We start from the raw sequence: 25,581 nt of genomic DNA on the forward strand, positions 1-25,581 counted from the left end.
TATGTTGTTTTGTTGAAATGTTAATAAATGGGAGCATTACATATGGTAATTAAACATTAAAACACAATAAAAAAAATAAAAAATAAACATTAAAACACCCGCGGCTTATAGTCCGGTGCGGCTTATATAAGAAAAAAATAGTCAACTTTGCAGGTGCGGCTTATACACCGGTGCGCCTTATAGTCCGGAATTTACGGTAGGTACATTCACCCATTCACACACTGATGGCGGCAGGTTACCACGCAGGGTGCTGGCACACCAACGGGAGCAATTTGGGGTTCAGTGTCTTGCCCAAGGACACTTCGACATGCAGACTGGAGGAAGCGGGAATCGAACCACCGACCTCTTTTATCCAAAGCGATTAGTGGACGACCCGCTCTACCTCCTGAGCTACAGCCGCCCCTTTAGTTTAGCTTTAGTGAAAAACAAAAGGTGAAATGTGACTTGTGGTTGACATGTGGTCTGTGGAAAGACTGAGGATGACTGGGACTCGAACATGGTATGAGAGGCAAGTAGGGATGCACCGATCGATCGGCACGTGACCGGAAATGGCCGATTTCCACGTGATCGGCCTCGACCGGTGATCTGCGCCGGTCACTCTAAATAGCCGATTCTGTGAGCCGATTTTCACGTGACGACGTGCGCGCACCCGAAAGCAGCGAGACCGAGACGGATGAGTTGCAGCCAAAACAAAAGCAGCCACTACACACATGCCACAGCATGTCTTCGTCGGTGAGGAAATTTTTCACCGTCAGTGAAGACGATACAAAGCTTGCAGTTTGTCACACATGCAAGTCGAAAATAAGCCGCGGAGGGCCAGGGTGGGTTGGAGTCCACTCCAGTCTGAGCGGCTCGCTTCACCTCACCGCAGTCACCGGCCCCTCTTCCCCGACCAGCTGCAGTCCACATCACCGCTGCCTGCTGCTATCTGCCAGTCACGTTGTAACGTGGATACAGGAGAGGAGGACTATTTGTTTCGTATTGCGAATAGAACGACGAACATAATAATAAAACGCATCGGACCAGTGTGCAAGCTTTACTGTGCGAGATGATTTTTTTTTCGAATGGCGGATTTAAAAAAACGGACTCTGTGAGTCAACTCAAACTCATTTCCTCATCAACTCAAGAACAGCCAAATCCACAACTGTAGAGTGGGCATGGCTTCGAAGGTCTCTGGGCTCCAGACCTATAGGCTATAAACTCCTTGTCCATGGATAACATTTTGACGTTTATTTAGTTTATTTTATTCGTTTATTTGGCAGGGACATATACAAAAAAAAAAATTAAACACCATAGGGGAAGAGATGCTTTGTAACAGATTTAGCCATAGGCTACTTTCCATCTGGAGCCCCTGTTCTGTTGCACCTTTTTTCTTTTGGAAAAGTAAATGCATGATAGCTGTGGGATATACTGGTTGTTTTATATTCATTGTATTTACACAAAAAAGAAAAGCTCTGTCCAGTAACCTGGAACACTTTTATTTTGAGATGTTTTTGAGTGAGATCGTCCTACCTCATGCAAATGATAAGAAATGTGACATGAATCTTAATTTTCTATTAACACATTGAGTGCCACAGCGCTTCAGTAAAATTGTCTGCAGCCTGTGCCAGATTCACTTCCATTCAGTTGAAAACAGCTATAGAATTTTTTCTATTATGGCTATATTGACGGGGCTGGACTTTAATGAAACATTGAACACTCCTGCTTCTTCCAAAGAAGAAATTTTGTTTCTAGACAGTTCCATTATGAAATGACAGCCTCTGAAAAAAGTGCACTTTCAAGGGTTTTCTGTCGTTTTTTTTTACTTTCAGAGATATAGTCACTTTTATGAATACCTTTTGCACTCTAATTTCGAGCACATTCACTGACTCTGGCTGGTGTTTTCTGATGTGGTGGCGTGGTGTGGTTTCTGTGCAGCCTGCGTGCCCCCCCCCCCCCCCCCCCTCTCCCCCCTCTCCCCCCCCCCCCCCCCTCTCCACCTCTGAGCTGCGGGCTCCTCCCACACGCACAGAGTTTGTTTTCTCGACTCCGTTTTTGCCCCGGACGGATCCCAGCGCGCATCAAGGAAATGATGCGCGCTGGCAAACGCGACTGAACGAAAAGGCTTGGCCGTTCGGCTTCGGATGCTGGCTTTCTGGCAGGAAATCGTGTGGAGATAGATAGAAGCATAAGAGCTCAGTTGTGAGCGCGGATGCAGCCGAGCCCACTCTCCGCTGCAGACAGAGCAATATATACGGCTCTGGCTGAAGCATGCATCGGTTTCCTCTTTGATCACGTCTTTCCCTGCTGTCTCATGCACAAAGTAAAGGATCTGAGGTGGGTGGCGCAGCTTCCGTGACGATGTTTAAGGTGGCGCCGTGTGATCCCTTGAAGGGATTCATGCTCACACGACCTTAAACAGCAGAATTATGGAATAATATGAATTATGATTTTAGGACGTCCACAGACGTCCTTGGCACTCCTCGTTACTTTTTTTTAGGACGTGCACAGACGTCCTTGGCACTCAATGTGTTAAAGCAAAGTAAAAAAAAAAAAAAAAAAAACGTCAAAAAATAACCCGTCAATTATTGTTCTTAGAAAGAAAATCGGAATCGGCCAAAATCGGTATCGGCAAGTCAGACTATTCAAAAATCGGAAATCGGAATCGGCCAAGAAAATGGCAATCGGTGCATCTCTAGAGGCAAGTCTTTACACCCTCCAGCATGGCCTGATTTGTAATTGTATATAAATGATAGAGAAAACTCTTCAAGGACCTCTGGAACCTCCGTCAAGGACCTCTGGAACCTCCGTCAAGGACCTCTGGAACCTCCGTCAAGGACGGCTGGGAGTCCCCAGCACCACCGTTTGGGAAACACGTTCCACTCTGACCACTTCTCCATGACTGTCTTTCTGTCTTGATCTGCTGTAATCAGCTCCTCTGGCACCACATTTGTTTGGGTCTGTTTTATCCCGGTTGTGTTTGCCTGCCGCCCATAACCCCCTTTTTAATTCACGTCGCTCATCTTTATGGATCCTTTTATGGCCTTTGTGACTCAAATCTGAAACGCGACACTCAAATAACGTTTATTTGATCTCTCCGCTGATTGGCAGTCCATCAGGATGGGGGAGAAAATAACAAGCGCACTTCACGCGCTCGCCGTAAAAGTTTACCGTCAACGCCGGCGCGCCCGCGAGACCAAGGGCCAAAACAAATTACAGGCCCCCCGACAGTTTTATTGTTATCCTTCTTTGTTTTCATGAGGCATTTATCAATTTGATGTGCTGAAGACTTCAACGTGTACAAAGTTGCGTAATAGTTTGACACAAGAGGCAGGGATCATTCCTCACTGTGAGGACAAGATAAAACCTCTCCTGTCAAAATCATTGAGAAAAAGTTGCCATGCATATTAGTCAGGGAAAGAGGGTAGAAGTGGAAATAACATTCTAAATCACATCTGATACTGTACATGAATGCAGTGTGTAAGAGGAATTCTAAGGAACAGACTACAAACTATAGTTTGTAACTAGAGTGACAACACTTTGGCTAGAGATTCAGGCACACACGCACACACACACACACACACACACACACACACACACACACACACACACACAGCGTGGTCCAGAGCAGGAATTAAGCAGGCTGATTGGTGAGTGACAACTGAAATTGAATTTCTCTGCAGTGAAACCCCAAAGGACTCAGGAGAGTAGACACACACACACACGCACACACAGGCACGTACGCACACACACACACACACACACACACATGCACGCACACACAGGCACGTACGCACACACACACGCACACACAGGCACGTACGCACACACACACGCACACACAGGCACGTACGCACACACACACACACACACAGGCACGTACGCACACACACACACACATCAACAAACTCACGTACACTGCAAGTCCCCGAAGTCCCTCCTCTGCAATTTACTGCCAAAGCTGCACGTTAGGGGTGGGAATCACCAGATGCCCACGATACGATACTAAAACGATACTTGAGTCACGATACGATAGTATTGCGATATATTGAATATTGCGATATTTCGATATATTGTCTAACTCCTTTTCCTACCTTTTCCTTGACCTCACTGGAAGTCAAACATGCAGTGTTGTTTTGTTTTGTTTTGTTTTGGCCCCACACGTAGGCTACATTATTAAGCTTCTCTGGACTCAATACACCACTGCAGGCGCGGACTGCAACATCAGGTGCTTCGGGCAGATGCCCGGTGGCCTGGCCTGGCATGGCCTGCATTTTTTTTTTTTATATCGATACTTGGCGTCCAAATATCGATACAATATCGTCAGGCAAAATATCGCGAACTATGGTGTATCGATTTTTTCCCGCACCCCTATTGCACGTCTCTTCAAAAGCACATCTCTTATCATAAGTAAATTATATCATGGTATTCGGTCTCTGAATAAACACTCTACAGAGTACATAAAGCAAAGGTGGGAAAGGGAAATGCAAACAGATATAACAGAAATCATGTGGAGCAATGTCTGGGAAATTCAAACCACTTCCACAAACTCTTTAACATGGAGAGAATATAATTTGCTTTTTTATCACTCCAAAACAGAAATCTAGACAAATGGGGACTCCACTGCCCTGCTGGAGATGTGGGGCAATAATGGTGGACCATGCTCACATATTTTGGTCTTGTCCTCCTGACATTGGGCTATTCTGGAAGGAGGTGTCGAGGATAATCTCTGACACGTTGGGCTACGATGTTTGCTTTTCTTTTCCCACCTTATACCTCGGACTAGTTTCTGAGGATACCGAAAGAAATGATCTATATCTCCTGAAGATATTTCTGGCAGCTAGCAAGAAGGCCATCACGAAATGCTGGCTTCAGAAGCACCGCCCCCCGGTGGATATGTTTATAAACATTGTAGAACAACTGCACAGAATGGAGCAACTAACTTTTAGTCTGAGGTTACAAAAAGAAAAAGGGGAATCACTCTGGTACAAATGGACAGTTTTCCTAACTCATAGAGCGGAGATGTCTGGACCTCCTTGAGTAGGGGACAGAACAGACGATGTGGAACATCAGCCTCTTCTCCACTGTTTCTGCCTGGAGCTTGTCTGTGGACTGTTCTTGAATTTGAATTTTTTTGAATTTTCTTTATTTTTAATACAGGGACAGTGTACAAGAACATTAACCCTATAAAATAGGGAGAGATGCATCGTACCAGGTTATAGCAGAAATGCTATTTTCCACCCGTAGTCCCTGGGCAGGTAAAATACAAGCTTAAAACAGTAGGAAAAATAGAATCTGAAACATAGTAGGAAAAAAGTTAAAAAATAAGGAAATTACACGTTAAGAGATACAAAACACTAGTAAACAGAAAATCCAGATAATCCAAATTCTAAGACAAGGGTTGCCAGGGACGTCCTGCCGGCCCCTGGGCCAGACGTTGGACATGCCTGTTAAGTGAAATGACTCCTGCTATTACCCCGTTTTACATTTACTTTTTTCTTTTTGTCAAACTGTATTGTACAAAGTGATGTGCTGTGTATGTTGTGACCTCTCCTGCCCTCTTGTTACATGTCTTTGCAAAAATGATGTAAAAATAAAAGTATTAAAAAAACAAAAGCACATCTCTTTTTCTGTCCATGCCGTCACCATGAAAAACACATGTGGCTGCTCAGAAAGCACAGAAATCAGTTTGAAAAGGCCTTCCTTACCCCACAGCCCTATCCATGTTAAGCTGCGTTCACACCGACCTATTAAAGTTGGTCGCTGGCGTCGAGTTTACATACAAAATCAATGCAAACGAGCGATTGAGCGTATATTCGCCTGGGAGAATAATCGCTGGGCGTCCGAGCGACAGAGACAGAGCGACAGGGAGAAAATACGCTCGTCGCTCAAGATGAAATATTCCAACTCGAGCGAAAATACGCTGGCATCAGTCGCTCGCTGTTCAATGCTGATTGGCTGCCGTGTGAGAGCGAGTCAAGGATCACTCTGGCTTGGAACAAACCGCTGGTTTATTGTGTGGCAACAAACCGCATTGACAGGCTGACAGCTGACATGAAGTGAAGTCTGTACTACCGGTATGCAGCTCGCATTAGGAGCACGCTGATAGGCTTAGCTTGTAAACAATGACGGTGGCTCGTAGTGGACAAACAGCATGACATTGCGTAACGTTATATCCCCCACATGTCCGTCATTTCGTGTGCCTGTTGATGAGCGATTTAAACAGAGCGACAGAGCGATTCCAAAGGGTTGACTTGAGAGACAGAGCGAAAAATAAATATCTCGGTGTGAACGCCCCTTTACACCTCTCCCTCTCATCAGACATTAAAGGAACAGCTCACCCTAAAATCCAAAATATATATATTCCCTCTCACCTGTAGTGCTATTTATCCATCTATATCATTCTGTGTTAGTTGCCTGAGTTTTGGAGCACCACAAGCCGAGTGCCATCCAGTTCCATTGTATTGGAGAGAAGGCAGAGATCTCTGCGGCCGATATCCCTAAAACTCAGGCAACTAACACAAAACAATATAGATGGATAAATAAATAGCACTACAGGTGAGAGGGAAAATATGTATTTTGGATTTTAGGGTGAGCTGTCCCTAAACTAAGTTCTAAACATGTCTGACCCATGAAGCAAACAACTATTCGCATGTTGGCCGTTTTTGCTGCAGGAAACATAAACGTAAAGCACCAATTCAGCCGTTGATTTGGACCGGAGCAAACGGAGCACAGCTTTGATATCCCCCGAAATGGAAGTTGCATGGAATACACTCGCAAACAAAGATGGCACTCTATAGGCTACTCACTCACTCTCACTTCCTCTGCCAGCCCATCATCCACTCCCTTCCACTGCATCAGGCAGCGGAATAGACACCTCTCCAAGTCCCTGAGGACCCCTATGGCAGAGGACAGGAAGGAGAGACTGAGCATGGATTAAAAGTCGCTCAACCCGTCACTCCCTGCCTGCTTCCACAGCAAACTGCATCGCTATTCACCTTATTCTTTGCCCATACAAGGCTTCTGCATTTTGTAATAGTCTTTCCGGTTTTAGACACGGAAGTAGATTACGCCTACCGTAGTCAGTTAGACTTGCCAAAAAACTGTTTTCAAGCAACAACAAAAAACTGTTTTAAAGTTTTAATATTTTTCGGGTGAGAACGTAACATATATGTGACCAGTTTATCAGAATAACGCCTATTGGAAATCTTTAACGAGCAGCGAGGACTGGGACTGGCTGTGCTGACACCGGTCGGACTAGCTATCTGTCAAACCCTACTGTAGGCTACTGGCAGTGGCAGTGAGAAAACACTGTCAACGTGCTTTTGTAACTAACGTTAAATGCCGACCGGGTACAGCCATCGGCTCCTCGCAGCAGTAACGCTATGAACATGTCACTGAAGTTGGCCGCAGTGTCGCTTAATTCTGAATGTTGCCAAACTTCATTCATTATTATAGTGACGTTTTGTTTTGAAATTCGCGGCCAACTAGCGCTGAACCGGGAGAACAAATACAATTGCGTGTAACGCGGAAGAGAGAGAAAGTGGGCGTGGTGAATAAGGTGAATAGCCTATGTCAACCACGCTGGTCTGTTCTGCATCGAGTGGGAGACGCAGGGATCAGGCTAATAGCTGGAAGGCTGGAGGGACCACACCGGTCTAGGATGACAAATATCCATCTGTCGCCTAATAGGATTTTGGGCTAAGTCTAAAGGCCCAATAATGCGCGACGTTAAATATGGATATGCATACGGGTGAAGACTCCTGTACGTACTCTGCGTTCATTTCCTATGTAATTCTGCACGTTTTCTGCAAGCTTACGGATACGGATGAACCGGAGCAGTACCACACACTCTCACACATTTGACTCTCTACTGCCCACTAATGGATGTATTGCTTAACATAATATCAACGTGAAATACACATCCATTTGAAAGGGACGCATTTATTTTTGTATGAAAATGGAGCATAATTGGGAGCAGAAGTATTGTGGGTCTACAGATGCACAGATATGTACAGGAAAAGGGACAATGCACTAATGTTCTGCTGCCTCTGAAGACTTTTAACACTTTTTCACTCAGACATTTCACTGCAACTCATGCCAACGTCAGTTTTTCATATAGCCTATATTTACAGTACTGTATATATAACCAGCATTTTCTCTATTCTTATTGATAGATAATATCCTATGTGTCTTTGCTACATCCTACTTGCTGATGCAACGTCAAGATTTCTCCACAGTAATCCTTAGAGACTCATCTACTCGAATCTCTTCCTGCTTCACCACGTCTTCCTGTTCACCCTCTCATCTCCCTCACTCCCACCCTCGCTCCACAGCACTTCCTCTCTCTCTCTCACATACGAGTACACACACACACACACACACACACACACACACACACACACACACCCTCCCTCCACAGCACTTCCTCTCTCTCACATATGACACACACACACACACACACACACACACACACTCCCTCCCTCCACAGCACCTCCTCTCTCACATACGAGTACACACACACACACACACACACACACACACACACACACTCCCTCCCTCCACAGCACCTCCTCTCTCTCACATACGAGTACACACACACACACACACACACACACACACACACTCCCTGCCTAGCACCTCCTCTCTCACATACGAGTACACACACACACACACACACACACACACACACACACACACACACACACACACACACACACACACACACACACACACACACACTCCACAGCACTTCCTCTCTCTCACATAGGAGTTTGTATGAAATCTCTTTGCTCGCCCTTTCATGCTTAGTGCCGGCTGACCCCCCCCCCCCCCCCCCCCGGGATATTCTTTTGACGGCTTCCGTTCCTTTTTTCTCTCTTATATTCCACCGTCGTTTATTGAAACAGAAGAAGAAGAAGGCTTGACGGGGCACGGCTTTACCAGGGCTGCTCGGATGGATTTGCATATATACAATCTCAGCGCTGCTTCCCTGAGCCCAGAGGCAGTATGGGATATTGGAGGGTCGGAGTGCATTAAACCTTGGCTGAAGACTGAATTGAAAGGAAACCGAGAAAGACAAATAAAAACGTAGCCGCGTTTCGGCCGATATGGGTTTCTGGATTTTATAGGCGTCCAATATAAGGTCCCATATTCTCCACTCTCTAGTGTTTTATTTTGGCTCATCATCCAGAAAGAGAACAGATGAGTAGGACTCATCTCATTTAGGAATGAAACACTTCATTTGTACAAGTGTGAAAAATGCATTATGCAGGAATGGAAATGAATATATTTTGCGCGATTATTGAAACAGTCAGAGAATGTTTTCCAGCAGAGCTCTACTTGTCAGGGTGGAGAAGCCTCTGAAACAGCAGTGAGATCATGACAGGACACTGAAACACTGTTGAAAACCAGGATATGAGGATAATGACAATCATATGAAAAAGAAAAGGAATCAGAATGTATCTCAAGAATCAATTAAGTTTCCTTGATCCTTCTCTATATTATATGTTATTCCACTGGATTTCAATGGAGACTTTTAGGACGTATTCACACCTTCCAGTTGTTTGGAAATCGGATGCGGACCCTTTGATTTTTGCCTGTGTCAGCACAAACGAACCAAGGGACAAATGCAACAAGTGTCTCATGTTAGGCCCTGAATGAGAGCAAAGCAAACAAGATACAGCACATGCTGCTTCAGACCCTTCTCCACCCTGATGGGACAAGACAAGTCTCCATTGGAACTCATTTTTGCAAATTCTTTGGCATACATGGAACAGGTGCACTGAATACCCAGGGATGTGAACTAAAATAAAAAATAAAATCATTTTTGGGTTCAGCTCGTCTTTAACCCATTGATACCTGATGCAGTATTTGTGTGTGTGTATCCCTTTAAGACCGCGAAACGCGTGACGCGGTTCGCAGTCTTAAAGGGATACACACACACACACACACAAAGGGATATACACGCAAATGCTGCATCAGGTATCAATGGGTTAATTAAATAACAATTTTTTTTAATTGTGACTCACGGTTGAAATGTAGACGGTGGAAACCCTGGGAATTGAACAGTGCCCTCCGGTGGGAAAGGTGAGTGTTTACGCCCTCCATCCACCCCGGCCACCACGCTATTTCTATAGGAGACTCTATGACATGTATAATGCTGATATACACGTATCTAGAAAGCTCATATTATGCTTTGTTTTTTTGGTCCAGAAAATTCTACGTAGCCACGGATTACAGAAACGTACAATGACATTTTATGCTACACAGGCTGGCACCACATATGATTTATAATAACAGGACAGCATTAGCCTGATTTATTGGTATACCCCCAACGCCCCCCGCCCCCCCCACACACACACACACGCACGCACACGCACACACGCACACACACACACACACACACACACACACACACACACACACACACACACACACCTCCCGAGGCGGGCGTGGAACTGCTGCTGTTGATTTTATCATGGCCCTCTTGTTGCATTCCATTATGAGCTGCCTTTTACAGCACAGCTTCAGGGAGAGTTTGATAGCTTCATCGCACATAAAGTCACACATAAACACAACGCTATATAACATCCTGGCATTTTAATTACTCTCTCTCTCTTTCATCATCTACCTGTCTTTATGCAAATTTTCAATTTAGGCAGCGTTCACACCCAACGCGCTTTTTTCAGTAGTTTTTGTGTGCTTTGTTTTGTTTATCCCCTGCAGTCGCGTGCAGTACAGTACAGTTCAGGACACGACGACCACACGGACGGTAGCCAACTAGTTTAGTCTGTTTGATGTTGTTCACTGTCAACATGAAAGCCAGGTTATTGCCAATTCTGGCAGCAGCGGAGGTTGAGGATCCCTCTGGGAAGAGAAGAGGTAGGAGGAGTGAAAAGACAAGCAGCGCGCTTTTCCTCCAAATGTTCAACTTTTTTTCAGCTTAAAAAAACGCCCAGAGCGCTCCTCCAAAAACACTAGACGCCACCAGCGTTTAAACGCCAGGTGCGTTCCTTGAAAGAGGAGCACATTTAGCGCGTCCTTACATAGAGAATGAATTGCAGAAAGACGCTGGCAGCTCAAATGAACGCCGCCTTATGCATGAAAAACCTGAGTGGAAACAGCAGGAAAAAAATGAAAAAATGTCCAAATATTGCAAAAAAGTTTTCACCCTCCGGTGGTGAGAGGTGGAAAGTGGAAACATTGGCCTATAATGGATAAAAGGTGAATGTGACTAATGCAGTGGAAACAGATGAAGTGAATCTTGCATGGTCTCTGGGTTCACCTGTGTGTTTTAACACCTTGCATGGTCTCTGGGTTCACCTGTGTGTTTTAACACCTTGCATGGTCTCTGGGTTCACCTGTGTGTTTTAACACCTTGCATTTACTCACTTACCGTAACTGCTCCGTGGATTAGACCTTATGTATACACGCCCAATTGAAGAGTGGCACCTGGTAATCCATTTCATGGTGTAGCATTTTAATAGGCTAGATGTTTTTCATACAGCTCGCTCACTGTCAGCAAGACAACGGCACGTATGGGCTTTGAATCAGCAGGCAGACAGCACAACTGACAGCACAACTGACTGCACACCAACTCCTAATATCCGCATAATAGTGGGTGGAAATGTGCATCATTTAGCATTTTCTTTTGCTGAAATTTTCTGAAAATTCGGTTACAATTTGCGATACACGACTAGGATGAAAACCCAACTTCTGTCTCTCTGTCCCTTCCTCCCTCCCTCCCTCCCTCTCTCTCTCTCTCTCTCTCCTTACCGGCGTGAAGTTCATGACCTTTAGGATCCAGATGGTCAGTGCCAGGTTGACGATCATGGTGACGAGGAGGAGGAGGATGAAGAAGTAGAGGCACCTCTTCCTCCAGCCGTAGATTCCCACGGCCGGGTAGATGGGAGCGCCGCCGCACACCGACGCCGCCCGCTGGTGCAGCGGGTTGGGCTGGGCAGCCAGGATGTACTGCTCCTGGGTCATCTGGAAGGCACACAGACAGAGACCAAGTGCACACGTGAGAAACCACTCCTTTTATAATAATAATAATAATAATTGACTTTTCATTATGAAACTTCCCTTAGATCGTCGTTTCATTATCATTATTTCATTATCATTGTCATTAGGCCAGCCTACAGCTAGATCTTATTCTGCATGTCGATGATTTAATTTCATTTACAAAACACTTTATTATGTGCATTCAATTAAGAGGAAGAAAAAATATGACCTGAACTTTAAAGACCCCCTAAAGTCATGTTTTCAGATCTATATAATAAAATACTCTACTTTGAATAATAATTTATTTCATGGTTTTCCCCCCACCAAAAAAAGGTACATTATCTTGTTAAAAATCCTTAAAATGACATCCACTCCTCCTCTTTCATTCAAAATGCCAGAGAAAGAATATGCAAATTCATCCCAAACGTTTTCCTGCTGGACACAAGAGGTCTCCTAATTAAAGTCCATTGTCAGTGTGTGTGTGTGTGTGTGTGTGTGTGTGTGTGTGTGTGTGTGCACACAGGAGGCATCAAGTTTCCACGTCACACTTGTGTAAGTTGGAGACAGAGAGAGAGAGAGAGAGAGAGAGAGAGAGAGAGAGAGAGAGAGAGAGAGAGAGCAGGGATGAGAGGAAGAGCGAAAGACCAGAGCATGATAAAATGAGATAGAAGTTGAGCGGTGAAGTGGCGACAGATAGCAAGTACTACAGAGAGAGAGAGAGAGAGAGAGAGAGAGAGAGAGAGAGAGAGAGGGGGCAGATAAGAGAGGAGAGGAGAGAGTCCATTAGTTGTAGTGCAGCAGGAGAAGTCATTAGAGGCAAGAGATATGGACATATCTGTGTTCATCTCTCTCTCACTCACTCACATACAACACACACACACACACACACACACACACACACACACACAGTCTTTGTTTGCTGAGGTTGGGGTTAAACCCCTCACCTGTCCAGGTGTGTAGTGGTAAACACAGGTGTGTATTTAAACCCCTCACAGCCTGTCCAGGTGTGTAGTGGTAAACACAGGTGTGTATTTCTGTCCAGGTGTGTAGTGGTAAACACAGGTGTGTATTTCTGTCCAGGTGTGTAGTGGTAAACACATGTGTGTATTTCTGTCCAGGTGTGTAGTGGTAAACACAGGTGTGTATTTCTGTCCGGGTGTGTAGTGGTAAACACATGTGTGTATTTCTGTCCAGGTGTGTAGTGGTAAACACATGTGTGTATTTCTGTCCAGGTGTGTAGTGGTAAACACAGGTGTGTATTTCTGTCCAGGTGTGTAGTGGTAAACACATGTGTGTATTTCTGTCCAGGTGTGTAGTGGTAAACACAGGTGTGTATTTCTGTCCAGGTGTGTAGTGGTAAACACAGGTGTGTATTTCTGTCCAGGTGTGTAGTGGTAAACACATGTGTGTATTTCTGTCCAGGTGTGTAGTGGTAAACACAGGTGTGTATTTCTGTCCGGGTGTGTAGTGGTAAACACATGTGTGTATTTCTGTCCAGGTGTGTAGTGGTAAACACAGGTGTGTATTTCTGTCCAGGTGTGTAGTGGTAAACACAGGTGTGTATTTCTGTCCAGGTGTGTAGTGGTAAACACATGTGTGTATTTCTGTCCAGGTGTGTAGTGGTAAACACAGGTGTGTATTTCTGTCCAGGTGTGTAGTGGTAAACACATGTGTGTATTTCTGTCCAGGTGTGTAGTGGTAAACACAGGTGTGTATTTCTGTCCGGGTGTGTAGTGGTAAACACAGGTGTGTATTTCTGTCCAGGTGTGTAGTGGTAAACACAGGTGTGTATTTCTGTCCAGGTGTGTAGTGGTAAACACAGGTGTGTATTTAAACCCCTCCTCCTGTCCAGGGGCCGGTTGCACCAACTGGTCTTAACTATGCCTGGTCGTAACTCCTACGTCGGTCTTAGTTAAGACCATGGATTTACGCCTGTTGCACCAACACGGCTTACTCTGGTCTTAACTACGCTGGTCGTAGCAATGCGCGTTCATGTGAATTGTCGGGGAATGCCCTCTGATTGGCCCACATGTGCCTCGCGCCGTCACCCACTACTGTATGTGCGTCACTACACCCTCCCTCCTCCCACCCCCCTCCTCCTGTGGAAGCCCCGGGGGAAAATGGCGGCGGCGATTAGTGTCAGGGAGTCTGAATGAAATCGAATGTAACGTTCCCAATTCTATGTATTACATTCTAAAAAAGTAACGGCAACATTTGGGAAGGCTAAGCCACACAACTAGTTAGTTATAATCTAACGTCGTGCTTTCAAAGACGGCGAACTGGCGGTGTTACGACGATGACGGTCAAAAAGGTCTCCGCGGAGATCTCTGCTACGCCTCCTCCTGACGAGGCGTAGGAGTTACGCCTGGTCTTAGTGAAAATAAGGCTTAAGTCGTCTTGGTGCAACCGGCGTAGCTGTTAGGTCGTAAAGTTACGACCAACTTAGCTTAAGACCAGTGTAAGACCAGTTGGTGCAACCGGCCCCAGGTGTGTAGTGGTAAACACAGGTGTGTATTTATTGACCCACCTGCCACCCTGGCATGTGGTCTTCTGCCCTAAAAGAAATTGCGATGGCAAAGGCCAAATGGCCACGCCCCTAAAAATGAAATTCCCACCCTGCCACAGACAAAGATCTGGTCCCAGGCTCCCCCATGTGATGTGAAGAGTTGTGCTGCCTGGTACTCTAGATGTTTTATTACACAAAGTGTATGAAACCCATGACAGTCATACATTCTGCCATTGTGTCAATTAGGGATGGAATTCTAGGGAAAATAAATGATCGCCCTTGTTGCTTGGGATCCCATGGAACCCCCACAATTAGGGCTTTCACACCGGCAGGGCTCCGTGCCGGTTCCGGTTCCCGAACCCAAATTTGAACCGGCCGGGCACCTTCAGACCGAAAAAATTATTGGTTCGGAACCTGAAAAGTTGGTTCTCAGCGGAACCAAAAAATAGTTGGTTTTTCCTTGGGAACAGTGACATCATCAGTGGGCGTGTCTTATTCTAGGCTGTGAAAACGAGCAGGAAGGAGAAGAAGGCAGCGACAACATGGAGAAAAATAATTTGCAGTGGTCTCCTGAGGAAACCAAATGTTTAGTGGCGATTTGGGCATCTACCGAATCTCAAGAAAAGCTAGAAAGCAGTACAAGAAAGAGCAAGTCGTATGCCGAACTTGTGGAAGAGATGGCCAAGGCTGGGTTCACTCGAACGCCAGACCAAATAATTAATCAACTTAAAAAAACTGAAGAAGGACTACCGAATAATGTCCTCCCACTTTGGTTCCGCTTAAACTGGTGTGAACATGGGCTGGTTCGCCAGAAAGCACCAAGGTTCTGAGACTCCAGAACGGAGCCAGAGCCAGAACCAGAACCGTATCTGTCTGAAAGCGGTAATTGAGAACCTGTCTGTGTCTGTGGAGACACCCCACAGATGTTAGGGGGTAGGCGGAGCTAACGCAATATACTCACACTTCAACTAGCGTTACTAAGTAACTAAGGACAACTCTTGTGTGAAGTAGGCTAACAAGCTACTTTGTTTACGCTCTCAGCATTACGAGTGGTTACTACGGCCGAACAAACTGCCTGACGTTACATTATGCAACATAGGTGTTGCCAAAGAGAACCAAACAGGAATATTCAAGATTATAAATAAGAAAACTTGACTTGGGGACTCCGGAGAGTGAAAGACAAATAAGGCGGCCCGCCTTATTTGTCTTTCACTCTCCCATCCTGTGGCGTCTACTTCAGACTGTTGACTTGTGTTGGACGACCCTGTGCCTCCAGCAATAACCTTTTGCGTCAGTATAGCGACGCCGAGGGACTTGACAAATAGTCAACATATAGGAGACGTCGGGAATTAAAACAGGCTGTCATGTACAATACATCCAGAGCATGTTTCTGTCCTCTCTCTCCCCTCACCCCTCTCCACCTCCTATCTTCACCTCCTCTCTCCACCTCCTCTCTCTACATCCTGAATGTTCTCTCTCCCTGCTTGCTTGCCTTCACCCATGCCGCTCTTTGCTCTCATTATCGGCCTCTCCTCTCCTCTTCCAATCCATTCTCCATCCCTCCATCCCTCCCTCCCTCCCTCCCTCCTCCCCTCATCCCTCCCTCCCTCCCTCCCTCCCTCCCTCCTCCACTCATCCCTCCCTCCCTCCCTCTGCATCCAATGCATTTGTTAGATTGAACTGACAACAGAGCCATCCATCAGTCCCATGGTGCACCGCTGCCCGGGGGCCCCTGCACAGTGTGACCCGACTTTATTAGCGTCATGGCGGCTTGACAGCCATGAAACCAGCAGAGCCGCATCGCCATGGTTACCGTTACAGCATCCGGTGCATTAGACTTCATAAACAATGCAGAGCTCTTCTGTTTTCTTCTTCATAGTCACTGAAGTGGTGGAGAAAGCAATTGGGTCATCTGTGACCTCCAGAGCATCATGGGGGAATAACAACCACTAATATTAACACAGAAATGCATTAATATGCCCTGTATGCCCCGCCCCCAGTCACAAAGGTTCCCTCATGATCATTTCTTTAAGAAATAACAGACTTAACAAAGTGTTTGGTTTTTCTGAGCAGTTGAGCGGTTGTCATTGTTTATTACCGGAGAGGTTGCTCTACCTGTGGCTGCCGGGCCGCGGTGGTGCCTCACGTTTTATTCTTGAAACGGGTTAGCCAATCAGAACGGAGGGCTTGTTAATATGAATGAGCCCTTAAAGACACAGTGACAGAAACAGGCTCAGAGAGAGGCTGAAAGAGGAATGTGTTTTTGGTACATGACACCCCACAGCTTTGAGTGGACCTCAAGACACTGAAAAGTGGAGACAATGAGACGTTTATGCCCGTTTCAATCAGATTCAATCACATTTTTCAATCAGCTGTTTACCCTAAAAGCATACCTCCCTTTGTTTTGTATTTTAGCCATTTGGTGGCTTCTGAAGCCACACTTAGGACACAGATCAAACACTGACCCTACATATGTCTGTGTAAGAATTCAAGTTCAGAATTCAAGCTCTCATCTCATGGGGTTAACGAAGATGGAGAATCAGAAGGCTTGGGCTTGGCAGTTGGAAGTCTGTGTAGAGAGTAATTAGTATGCGAGCAGCCGATTGGCTACATGTGAAGAAGCGCTGGGAGCGATCTGCTGTACCTGTCAGAAGCTGCAGCTCTCCTCTCATCTGCTTACACTCAATCCATACTGCAGCTTCAATATGGCTTCACTTCTGATGGCCCTGACATTCTGACTCTCTCTCTCTCTCTCTCTCTCTCTCTCTCTCTCTCTCTCTCTCTCTCTCTCTCTCTCTCTCTCTCTCTCTCTCTCTCTCTCTCTCTCTCTCTCTCTCTCTCTCTCTCTCTCTCTCTCTCTCTCTCTCTCTCCCCTCCCCCTCCCTCCCCCTCTCTCTCTCTCTCTCTCTCCCTCTCCCTCTCCCTCCCCCTCTCTCTCTCTCTCTCTCTCTCTCTCTCTGTCTCTCTCTCTTTTTTACAACAACACAACTACAGTACTAGTCTACTACCAATAATTAGGAAGTCCCACAGTCATGGAAGACCTGGAAAAGTTAGTAAAATCCTCATAAAATCCTACATCCTAGTACAATTCTGTTATGGGTCTTTTAAGTCATGGAAACGTTTTTGAATTATTGTATCCATGGAAATGTGTGGGAACCCTGAATAATAATAATAATAATAATAATAATAATACTAAGACAATCAAGCATACACATGTAATCTCACGGTTAGAATAAATTCAGGTTAGGCTTCCCATAGACAGCCAACCAGTGTAGAATTAATTAGTTGCATAAAAATCATTTAATCAGTATTTTTTCTTTAAATTACAGGCTGACAGATAAATAGATATGACCTCTTTCTATTCCCTGCTGCTTATTGCTGTCTGCCTCGTTTTCTGCACCTGCCTGTTCTGTCTCTCCCCTCTGAACATTGTTAACCAATCAATACTTGTCTTATTGAAAGGTCACATCAGCGGATAGTACACACATATAGAAAACACATACACACAGGTAGTCATGTTTGGATAGTACACACATATAGAAAACACATACACACAGGTAGTCATCTGTTTGGATAGTACACACATATAGAAAACACATACACACAGGTAGTGATCTGTTTGGATAGTACACACATATAGAAAACACATACACACAGGTAGTCATCTGTTTGGATAGTACACACATATAGAAAACACATACACACAGGTAGTGATCTGTTTGGATAGTACACACATATAGAAAACACATACACACAGGTAGTGATCTGTTTGGATAGTACACACATATAGAAAACACATACACACAGGTAGTGATCTGTTTGGATAGTACACACATATAGAAAACACATACACACAGGTAGTGATCTGTTTGGATAGTACACACATATAGAAAACACATACACACAGGTAGTGATCTGTTTGGATAGTACACACATATAGAAAACACATACACACAGGTAGTCATGTTTGGATAGTACACACATATAGAAAACACATACACACAGGTAGTCATGTTTGGATAGTACACACATATAGAAAACACATACACACAGGTAGTCATGTTTGGATAGTACACACATATAGAAAACACATACACACAGGTAGTCATCTGTTTGGATAGTACACACATATAGAAAACACATACACACAGGTAGTCATGTTTGGATAGTACACACATATAGAAAACACATACACACAGGTAGTCATGTTTGGATAGTACACACATATAGAAAACACATACACACATCTAGGGCTGCCACAAACGATTATTTTGGTAGTCGACTAGTCACTGATTATTTCAACGATTAGTCGACTAATCGGATCAGAATGCACAATTACTCAATCGCTCTGATTTAGCTATGATCAGCTTCTAAATTTAGCTTCAAGTTGTTTTAAGCATGTGCCAACTAAAAATAAAGACAATTAAGATGATAATTCACTCAAAAATAATCTTGCTAATTAGCCTTTATCTCCATCATCGTCTGCATTCACCACAACGTGCTTCCCTTTGAGATGCTCGCGCATCATACTCGTGCTGCCATGATAAGCGAGTTCAGCTTATTTAGCAGATTTTGCATTTCACATTATTGTGAGTGAAATGCTCCCACACTTTGGACGTATGATGAGGACGGCTAGACATTTTTTCTGTGGAGAAGCACTGGGAGCTGCTTGTTTTTCCGGTCACGGTGATGTCACGTTTTCCCCGGATGATGGGTACTGCGCATGTGCATCAAAGACAGGACGGAGACGCCTGGATGCCAGGCCAGCCAGTGAGGCCATCGCAGGCAGCAGCTTCGGGGGAAACAAAACAAACATTTTTTTCAGCTAAAAAAAAAACATGCGATGACGTCGATGACCAAATACGTCGGCGACGATTTTGGTCATCGACGTCATCGCGACTAGTCGACTAATCGTGGCAGCCCTACACACAGGCACAAAATGGCACAGATAGTTTGTGTGAGAGAGATCGCGCGCAGTATGCTAAAGTCACGTTGTGACGTAACACCTACCCCTCTGGGAGAACAGAGTGTAAGGGGGCGTGGCTTGAAGGAGACAGCAGGAGAGAGCTGGATAGGGAGAAATCCAACTCTGACAGTTCTGAGGTTGTGAGCACTCATTACAGGGAGGGATGACAACTGCATATATGCATTTAGAAGTAAAAACAGCTTTTGCACGGAATGGGACCTTTAACATTATCCTATGAGAACGTGCGTGTGCTGCATGCTGTTTGCATCACATTCCCAGGACAGAGCTATACCAGACACCGGCTGTTTACAACAGACAATGTAAAAGTAGAAAAATGGAAATGTATTGATGTCAAAAGGTTTTGGATTGTGACTCTAAGTGGAAGTGACAGGAGCTTATGTTGCATAACAATAATACAGTGGATGAAAATGACTTGTGAAGTGGAAAACAACTGTTTGTTTTCTGCATCCGTCTTCAGAAAACCTGCTTCAAATGGACTACAGCGGGGTCATGACCCTACACTTACACTAACCCTAACCCTAACCCTACAGCGGGGTCATGGATCTACACTAACCCTAACCCTAACCCTACAGCGGGGTCATGGATCTACACTAACCCTAACCCTACAGCGGGGTCATGGATCTACACTTACTAGGGGTGTCACGATACACTCAGTTCACGATACGATACGTATCACGATACTGGGTTCACGATAACGATACGATACGATACGATTTTAACAATATTTTTTTAAACTTGAATAATGACAATATATGACTGGAAAAGTAGTATTTTATTTGAAATGCACAAATACAAAACATGCTGTTGTGGGAAATTGTTATTACAATAACAACTAGAAAAAACATGAGATTGGAGATAAGGCTTATCTTGAAATAGAATGAGTTACACCGTCACTTAGATTTACTTTGAACTAAAAGGTTTCTCAGCAGTATAAATTCTCATTATGCATCTTCAGTTTTTCTTCAAACTCAAACAACAAGACTTTTCTTAATCTATTTTTTATGCATCTTCAGTTTTTCCTGTCAAGTAAACAGTTTTGCCAGAAACTCAATTGAATGGTTTCTCTCCTGTATAACTTCTCATGTGTCTCTTCAGAGACTTGTTCAACTGAACTACTTTCCACACATTGAACTTCAACAAACAAAGACGTTTCTTAGTCTATTTTTTGAAAAAAAAAAAAAAAAAAAAAAAAAAAAAAAATTTGCGATATGAGATTTCATCTCAACGATACATATCGTGACGTTTTACTATCGCGAAATTTCGTGGGACGATATATTGTGACACCCCTAACACTTACACTACTCAAATCTTTGTATGAGAGAGACACACAAAGAGAGGGAGAGGGAGAGTGTGTGTTCCAGTCTGGAAGAAGCTTTTATCACCAAGGTTTTGAAATACCAACTGCTCAAGGATGCCATTTTACAGCTTGGGTATAATTGTAAATTGCTTGTTTTCATATTACACGTGACGTTCACGTACAAAAGCAACCTACAACTATTATGCACTCAGACTACAGAAAATAGCAATAAGAATGGTACACAATGTGGGATGTTATGAACATACAAACCCACTGCTTTTAAAGTCATATGCTTTGAAACTTATGGATCTGGTAAAATTTAAAACCGCACAAATAGTATACACAGCAAGAAATAATTTACTTCCTGGTAACATTCAAAAAATGTTCCTCGACAGAGTATAATTTAAGGGGGAAACTGAATCTGAAGCAACGCTATGTTCGCACCAGTATTAAAAGTATGTGCATCTCAATTTGTGGGGTGACGTTGTGGAATAGTCTGGATGAAGAGATTAAAATTAGTAAAAATATTGCACAGTTTAAAAATAGATACAGAAACTGCATTTTGGGTAAATATAGTGTTTTATTGAGGAAGGGGAGTGCAATGCACAATCCTCTTAACACGTTCACTGCCGTCGACGAGATATCTCGTCAAAAAAAATCCAACGGTTGACTGCCGTCGACGAGTTATCTCGTCAAAAAAAAACTGTTTTTTTGACGGTGGGACGTGGATCCAAGCCCCCTACGTCTCCTATAAAAATATGGGAGCCACCGAACGTGTACAACCCATTCCACCGACCCACTAAGTGGCGACAGTGCTCTCCAGACTAGAAAAAGCAGAGCAAAAACAGCAGAAAATAGCGTGAGGAAAACGGAGGAAGGAGGAGGAAAACGCGGCGAAAACGCTTTCGCTTTCGCGCTGGAGCTGGCGCACAACATGGGGGATTCCTAAAATACACTCTGGGTGCAACACACGCAGCAGAAAGCTCAAAAGCCCAGAATCGCACGGGAGGGGGGTGGGGGTGCTGTTATGGAGGAAATTACTGTTCCCGATCCAGACTCGCCCGACAGCACAGACAGGCAGCAGAGACTCGCTTGTGACACACGGAGCCACGGAGGGAGGAGGAGAACACCCACGGAGGGAGGAGTTTGAAGGAGAGGGGGGTGGGGGTGCTGTTATGGAGGAAATTACTGTTCAGAACTAATTGTTTAGATGTCTGGTGTCTTACTGATGCCAAAAATAAATGGTTAAAGTGACTGTTCTGCCTGTTCTATCGAATTTCACAAAAATGCAATTATCTCAGCTTTCCTTCTCAGACGCTGAAACCATGCTGTATTCAACTGCTAATGCCTACATAACTACTAACTCTACAAACTAACTCTTTTAGACAGAGAAAGCACACATTCTATTAGTTCTTTTGAGATATTTTGTGTTCACAAATTCCTAGCAGAAAATAATCCTCGGCTCTTGAAAGATGAGCCAGAATCCTCAAAAAAAAAACTTGGCAGAAGCTACCTACAGTAAAAAAAAACTGTTGGCAGTGAATGTGTTAATAGTGTCTGCTTTTCTATAAAAAAAAAAAAAAAAAAGTTTTTCTTCTTACATTCATGAATGATTGGTTGTTGATTGAGTAACTGTGTTATAATGTTGATAATTATCTATGTAAATTTAGTCTAGTTATGATGAACTCTGGAACAGAGTATATTAGAGAATAGGGGTAGGACTAGACAAACATCTACTTCCTCCTACTCCTTTTCGGACGTGACCATTTGATTAGTTATTTTGTTTTTTTTTTGTCTGTTTTTATTTCTTTTTTTATTTCTTATTTTATTTTATTATATGTACCGGTATATATGTGTACATGTATATTTCCTTTTTTAACGTTCGAAATAAATTTTCATTCATTCATTCATATTTGGAAGCCTTGGTAATGTCCATAGGCGGTCGTAAGTGGCCTGCAGAGGGCAGTACTGCCCTGACCGAGAGCCAAGGCTCTGGCCAAATTCTGCTCTATTTCTGCAATAATTGGCAGTCGCCACATTTGGAGGAGGCGCTGTTTCCTTTATCCATAGATTCAGACTAGATACATCTGTCACTATGAGATTTCCCATTGTTTGCACATCTACTATTGTTTGTGTTCAAGGATTTTTGGTCTAATGTGAACACAAATAAAGGTATTAAAATGTGTGTGCAGGCGTGCATGTTAGTCCACGCTATAGGCTGCACTGTACTGTGTGTGTGTGTGTATACTGTACTAGAAATCTTGCGCGCTACGCCCGCTCGACTCCTCGGCTCGCTAGCTTGCCCGCTGCGCGACCTCGCCCGCCCTGCAGGTCGCCTGCTGCGTGGGCTCGCATACGCAGCTCGGCTGCTGCGTGGCACACACATGCATACAATTCCAACACAGTCTCACAGACAATTGTAAAATAGCAACGTTTTGGACCAACCAAACCAAACCAACCAACAAGGTAACGTTCGTAGATTTTAGGTTTAGAATTAGGGTATGGGAGGGGTTAGAAAATGGAAAATCTCCCGAAACCACGCCTACACCTGTATAAACGTACATGTGTGTTTGTGTACCATTTTGCAATTTCGGAGCCAAAATTGTAACATAGCAACGTTGGTCCAAAAACGTTGCTATTTTAAAAAATGTTGGGAGATCGGGTTAACAATTCCATTGCTTTTATATTTCTCCAATGAAACAGAAAACAGAAGTCATAAGCCTATGACTCAGCTGTCAGCCCGCTGATTGGATCAGTGTTTCTAATCATTCACCAATCACATCCATTCTCACAAGAAGACAGTCCATTCAAATATGGCTCCCTTTTGATCTCTGTTTGTATATTATGAGTGAGAGAGAGAGAGAGAGAGAGAGAGAGAGAGAGAGAGAGAGAGAGAGAGAGAGAGAGAGAGAGAGAGAGAGCGAGCATGCGTGTGTGATAAAGCACTAAGGCAAACTGAATTGGGAGCGGTCTGTGTTGGCTGCAGGGTGTTGGTTTGGACAGCCAGCCATCCCTCTCTGTCACCGTGGGCACTCAGGTGTTCAGCCAATGGATGTGTACAACACACACACACACACGTGCGCGCACACACACACACACACACACACACACACACACACACACACACACACACACACACAGTACGAAGTACTCATCCACACAAAATATGCACACAAATAAGCAAACACACCTATGGACACACCAACACAAACAACATTGTAGCCACAACAGACACACAGGCAAATATAAACAATGGGTACATATGAAAATCACACACACACACTGGGTACATATGAAAATCACACACACACACTGGGTACATATGAAAATCACACACACACACACTGGGTACATATGAAAATCACACACACTTTATTGTTTACTTTACCATAATTTACAAAATGAACATCATGCTGTATTTATTGAAGAGATCCGAGGCACTCAAGAAGGTAATATGTTAAAAAGCCTTTATTCTCTATCATTTACAGAAAGTTAAAAACATTGCCTACGTGTTTCAGCCTCACGGCCTTCATCAGGGCCAGTCTGAATGGTGTGGGGTGTGGCATTCTTTTAAAAACAAGGCAGGTAAGCAAGGTAATCAAGGACAGGTGAGTAGTCACATGGTGCAGGTCTGATCACATGACACGAGAGCGATCATGAACATCATGCTGTGTTGAAAAAGACATGAAACTAGTGCCTGAGACCAGCAACTCATTAGGAACGCTTTCCCATTGACTTCTATTCACCTTATGTAGCCACGCCCATTTGACCCGGTTGTGTGGCCGTATCAAAACTTCCGGCTAAAAATAAAATAAAATAAAATGGCTGTCTGCTCCAATATCATCTAACTCTGAATTAACTAATAATTTAGCCAATTGTATGTAACATACCAAATAAAAGCAAACGGCAATGTCTAAGAATGCAACGGCATGTAACTGGCTCGTTAAGTCTCGCATTCCAGGGAATTACGTTAACGTCTGCGGGTCTTATAGGCGTAAGTGGCTCGAGCGCAACTCGGAGGAGAGAAAACTATCTGAAGCTTTCTTTGTTGGAGTCCAGGTATGTTTTACAATAAAGTGCTCGTCATTGTCGATGATAACGTTATCTGACCTGGCTCACAGTGGATACTCGCTTGCTTGCTGTGTACCGAGCTCAAAGTAGTAGGCTACGTTCTTTATTTTACCCCCTACACTGTCCACTCCAAAAATAACTCTCTTATTTTGCGCTGTGACCGCCGGAAGTGTTAAAAGGACCCGGAAGAATTTGGCCCACTGTAAGGTCTGAACATAAGGTGAATACAATCTGACTTCTCTTCGCAGCCATAGACTGAATAAACAGGTGAGTTATATACATGTAAAAATTCATCCCTACAGTTGTCATGAATGGGGAAATTAGCTATAGGGACCAAAACATTTTATTTATTTATTTTTGTAATCTGTAAACATGCTTATTTCTGCTGTAAGGTTGTGCATTTTAATGTGGGGGGTCTATGGGGATTTACTCGCTTTTGGAGCCAGCCTCAAGTGGTCATTTGAAGCAAGAGAGGCTGAATCCCCGTCAGCTCCAGAGCTACTGCTCTGTATCCGACACTGACCTTTGACCTCAGAATTCCCGCCCAAAGTGTCTCATTTTTATTAACCCATTGATACCTGATGCAGCATTTGCGTGTATATCCCTCATTTGTGTGTGTATCCCTTTAAGATAACTGAACCACACCAGGGATACACACACATACACACAAATGCTGCATCGGGTATCAATGGGTTAAATGCCATTATCGCGCTCCCCCTGACAACAACAAAAAAA

General features: G+C 44.2%; 1 protein-coding gene across 1 annotated transcript in view; it reads right to left on the reverse strand.

Annotated features, from left to right (window-relative positions):
* LOC310793673 (zeta-sarcoglycan-like) overlaps positions 1–25,581 on the reverse strand; it is a gene marked incomplete at both ends in the record, with an annotated part of 410,080 nt that overhangs the window by 271,012 nt on the left and 113,487 nt on the right. Inside the window, one exon of the mRNA XM_083655527.1 lies at positions 11,758–11,970. Within this exon, the coding sequence (XP_083511653.1) occupies positions 11,758–11,970 (213 nt within the window). The remainder of the gene's footprint in view (positions 1–11,757; positions 11,971–25,581) is intronic.

This window comes from Poromitra crassiceps (assembly GCF_964638095.1).
Source record: "Poromitra crassiceps genome assembly, chromosome: 19".
NCBI classification, from domain to species: Eukaryota; Metazoa; Chordata; class Actinopteri; order Beryciformes; family Melamphaidae; genus Poromitra; species Poromitra crassiceps.